This window comes from Geospiza fortis, unplaced genomic scaffold (assembly GCF_000277835.1).
Source record: "Geospiza fortis unplaced genomic scaffold, GeoFor_1.0 scaffold468, whole genome shotgun sequence".
Lineage (NCBI taxonomy): Eukaryota > Metazoa > Chordata > Aves > Passeriformes > Thraupidae > Geospiza > Geospiza fortis.
In genome coordinates this window covers 806,308-810,901 of record NW_005054502.1, presented here as the reverse complement: position 1 = coordinate 810,901, position 4,594 = coordinate 806,308, and the positions used below count along the sequence as shown (strand labels likewise).

Below are 4,594 nucleotides of genomic sequence, written 5' to 3'. Positions count from 1 at the left end.
ACTCTTTCTACAATCCTGCCTCCTGCCAATTCCTGTGTCATTCTCAGCACAAGAGTGACATGAGCCTTGCCACCTTCCCCCTGCAGCAGCACCTCAAACACCCAGATCCCACCCCAAACCCTCCATGCCTGGCACCCCAGAGCCAGCAGCAGAGCTATCCCAAACTGGGCAGGCAGTGGGGGTTCAGAGCAGCTCTGCACAAGCTGGGGAGCAGGATGGAGCCAGGACAAGTCTGGCTGCCCTGGAAACATGTGCCGGGTGAGGAAGAGGAGGGCGTTACCGCTGCTTGAACTCTGCGTAGAGGATCCTGTTGGGGAAGCCCTTGCGGCAGATGCGGATCCCTTCCAGGACTCCATTGCAGCGCAGCTGGTGCAGCACCAGGAAGGAATCCATGGCTCCTGTGGGGCAGGACACAGACAGAGCATGTGCTCAGCCCAAGAAGACAGAGGAAATGCAGCTGCAGCCCAGGTCTGAACGCTGGGAACATCCCATGGTTTGAACACGGGTGTCAGCCTGTCCTGCAGGTGTGTGCTGAGCACCAGTGCTGCAGCCTGAGCCTGGGATGGTGGAACTCAGCCTGGAAGACTCATCCCTGCCTGCTGTGCACCCCATTTTGGGTGTGCATCCATGCCAAGTGCCAGGCTGCACACCCAAAATGAGAGCCTGGCAGAGCTCATTCTCCCCAGCAGAGGAGATTGATGTGGGTCACAGTTTCAGCACTGAGATGGGTCAGGGCTCAGTGGCAGCATGAAAAGGGCTGGGGAGAGGGTGGGTGCAAGGATCCCTGCCAGTTCCCAGACGTGGCTGTCCCCAGCCCCCTGAGCTGCCCCATACCTGGGGTCTTTGTCTCGTTGGGGATGATGCAGCGCACGAAGTGGGGCTGGGTGGAGCGCAGATTGGTCATCAGCTTGTTGAGGTTCTCCTGCAGGGCAGACACGGGGTGAGGGGACAGCTCTGCTTCCCTGCAATGCTTCTCTGTCTCTCCAGCTCCTTTCCCCCACAGGCAGGGAGGGAGCAGACCCTGAGAGCCCCTTATGGCAGCAGAAAGGGCATTTCCTCCTGCTATCCTGGCAGGGGACATCCCCACCTGGGGCAGGGTCAGTGCCTCCTGCCAGGGTGGGACACTGTCCTCATGGCAGAGAGGGCTGGGCTGGCACACAGGCCAGGTGGCACTGGCAGGTTTTGCTGTGCTACAGGAGTTTGCATGCCAGATGCTCCCCAAGTGTTTGTAGGTGATGTTTTGCTGCAGGGGAGAGCCAGGGACACTGGACTGAGCAGATTCCTGGTTCAGAGCTCTGTGCTCAGCACTCTGCAGTTCCAGTGCTGGTGTCCACACTGGCTGCAGACAATGTTAGGATATGCAGGATTTCCCTGCACTTCCACAGTGCTTCACCCCTTTTGGCTGTGACACTGTTCTGCTTTGCCAGGCTGCTCCTCCTTTTCTCTCCAAGGCAACTCCACCCCTCATCTTTCCAGCTGCCTTCCCCTGCTTGTACAGGGTCAGCCTGTCCAGGACCAGCTCAGGGAAGAGAACATCTTCCCACAGCTCCACATCACCATGGGGCAACTCCTCACCACAGACACCTTTCCCCAAGGCCTGTGACTTGTCCAGAAGGAAGAAAGTCACACTTCTCCCTCAACAGGGGCTCTGCCACAGAGCTGCCTTCTGCAAGCACCTTGGCAAAGAATCATGGAATATCCTGAGTTGGAAGGAATCCACAGGGATTGTCCAGTCCAGCTCCAGGCCCTGAACAGACACCCCACCAACCCCAGCCTATGCCTGGGAGTGCTGTCCAAACTCCTGGAGCTCTGGCAGCCTCAGGGCTGTGACCTTTGCCCTGTCACCACAAGGCTGCCATGGCAGGACACATCCCTCTGTGCTGCCTTCCAGTTGTTTGAGCTCTGGGTTGGCCCAGTAACTCCAGTGGTGAGCATGGGCTGGAGCTGTGTGACATCCTGAGCTGTCAGATGGGCCAGGTCAGCCCCCAGCACAGGGAGCTGCCTGCTCAGACACCTGCAAGATCCTCCTCCATTGTCTTCTGTCCTTCCAGCTGACAGGAACGAGGAGAGAAGTAGCACAGACTTAAAGTGATGTTCATGGAATTAATTATCTAAACATCACTACAAGTCTTAACTGCCTCTCTCTCAGAGGTGGAGGAGCTGCCACAAGCATCACGAGGGCAGGAGCAGCACGAGCCCAGCTCCAGGGGAAGGGAGCTCTGCCAGCCTGGAGCCTCCTGTCCTGCCCTGCAGCACGGGGACAGGGCTGGGACTCTGCCAGGCACAGCCCTCTTGGCCAGGGATCAGAGGGAACTGGGGGCTTTGGTCTGGTGGGGGTCCCTCAGGAGCTCTGGTGGTCCTTCAGGCCCCAGGAAATGCAAGAAACCAAGAGTGTTGGCAGGGAAGTGTGACTGCTGTTGGGACCCTTGGCAGGTTTCCCTCATGGCTCTGGATGGGGGGCTGGCTCTCACCTTGTGCAGCTGTGACACTGTTTGGAAAGAAGCTGCCTTCTTACGTTTCTCCTTGGTCCCTGGCTTGTGAGGTTCCTCTGTCGGGTTAAAATATTGATTATTTACATCAGCAAAACATCTGCCTGCCTTGAAGGACTCAGGGGCACCCCCAAACAACCCTAAAATTCCCACAGCCAGGGACAGGGATGCTGCACCAGGAGCTGGGAAAGAACAGATCAAGGGAAGTGTGGAAGAGGATGAGGCGGGAAGGGGGACTACTGTCTGATCTTCATAGAAGACAGATTTTGAACAGTGGTGTTAATCTGTATGTCCAGATTTTTTTTACATGAACAATGAGATAGGATGAGATTTCTCTTGATATTTCTAGGTCCTCAAAATTTAATCACACACAAGAAGGGAAAAGAAAAAGAAGAGGGAGAGGAGAGGAGAGGAGAGGAGAGAGGAGAGGAGAGGAGAGGAGAGGAGAGACTGAGGTAAAAAACAGGGTGAGAGGGTTCCTCACCTGAAGCAGAGCCCACATAGTTCTCATAGAGGGAGGCCAGGAGCTTGTTCTGGGATTTCTGGAAGACGGACACCACTGTCTCGTTCAGGGGGTCCTTGTTCTTGTCCAGCCACCCCACGATGTTGTACGGCACCTGTCCCAGGACAGGGAAGGTCAGGCCAGCCCTGTCCCTGCCCAGGGGAAGGTGTGGGGGCTGGGAGGAGCTGCCAGGGACGTACCACACCAGCGTAGTGCACCACCTCAAAGTGCGCCTCGTACTTGCGCTTCTTGTCCGGCCGCGGCTTCTGGAAGTTGGGTGACTTCCCGATGTGGTTGTCGTAGAGCTTGGACTTGAAGGTCATGTCAGAGGCTTTGGGGAACATGCACTCCTCTTCCAGGATGGACAGGATTCCCATGGGCTGCAGGGAGAGGGGGATAAAGAGGACTGAGCTCAGTGTTGCCACGTCCCATCCCAAAACAGGGATGCTTGGGAGATCCCATCCTAGTCCAGGTGCAAGACACTGGCCATGGGGCCAAGCTGTGACTGGCATATTCCTGACCTCCATGTAGGACTGGCCAGGCCTGCAAGACATGGGAGTTTGCCCTAGTTCAACAAATTGTTGAGAAGGAGGGATCCTCTCCAGGATTGCTCCTTTTCAAAAAAAATAAAAAAGTGTTTCCTTCATGCAATGGTGGAAATATTTTCGACAAGCTGCTCTGAATCAGTGATTGCTCAAGAGGCACTGATGGGCTGTAAGTGGGTAGGAAAAAAGGGGAAGAGATGATTGCTCTCTGGAAGAAAAGGCTGCACCAGGTTTTCTAGCTCCCCAGTGGGTAGAAACAGAATTTCCATGTTTTCATAAAGTCAAAATTTGTGTGGAAAAGGTCTCAAGGGGCTGGATGGTCTAAGATGTAAGTATTGGGAAAAAAAAATTTTGGGCACTAGCCACTGACCAGGGAGGGAATAATTAAATTTTGGTAGCAGAGCACCTCTCTGCTGCAGCCTTTGCAAACAAATCCCCCAGCAGCACCATTTCCATGCCCTGCCTCACACTCCACCTTCTCAATCAGGTCAATGCAGGCCTGCAGGTCCAGGCCAAAGTCAATGAAGACCCATTCAATGCCTTCCTTCTTGTATTCCTCCTGCTCCAGGACAAACATGTGGTGGTTGAAGAACTGTTGCAGTTTCTCATTGGTGAAGTTGATGCACAGCTGCTCAAAGCTGTTGAACTGCAAGAACAAAACAGATCTGAGTCAGAAGGAGGAGCTCCAGAAGAGAAGGTGTTGCCCTGATTTTTTAAGTTTTTTCTAAGTCTTCTGATGTTTACATTCTTGTAACGAACTTTCTCACATACTTTATGTAAATAACTTATTCTTTTGCATTCTTTTATGGAGGAGGAGAAATTTGATGGACTGTTGGTTGTGTCATTGGAAAAGTGGCACTGTCACGCTCCAATCCACTGTCACTTTTGGAAATCTATAAACGTTGCAGTCAGAAATTAAAAGTGCTCTTTTTATCTTGGGAGAGCTGTGTGTGCACATCGTGTTATTTTGTGTCCTATAGCAACAGGAAGGGATTCACTCCTGTGCTTTGCCTGGCTATGAAGGGTGATCCCTGCCAGGCCCAGCTGTGTGGCTACCA

General features: G+C 53.7%; 1 protein-coding gene across 1 annotated transcript in view; it reads right to left on the bottom strand.

Annotated features, from left to right (window-relative positions):
• MYH7B (myosin heavy chain 7B) overlaps positions 1–4,594 on the bottom strand; it is a 32,329-nt gene that overhangs the window by 13,988 nt on the left and 13,747 nt on the right. Inside the window, exons 16-21 of the mRNA XM_031063403.1 lie at positions 4,012–4,182; positions 3,192–3,371; positions 2,974–3,106; positions 2,472–2,548; positions 835–922; positions 281–398 (exon numbers count right to left, since the gene is read on the bottom strand). Coding sequence (XP_030919263.1) covers positions 281–398; positions 835–922; positions 2,472–2,548; positions 2,974–3,106; positions 3,192–3,371; positions 4,012–4,182 — 767 coding nt within the window. The remainder of the gene's footprint in view (positions 1–280; positions 399–834; positions 923–2,471; positions 2,549–2,973; positions 3,107–3,191; positions 3,372–4,011; positions 4,183–4,594) is intronic.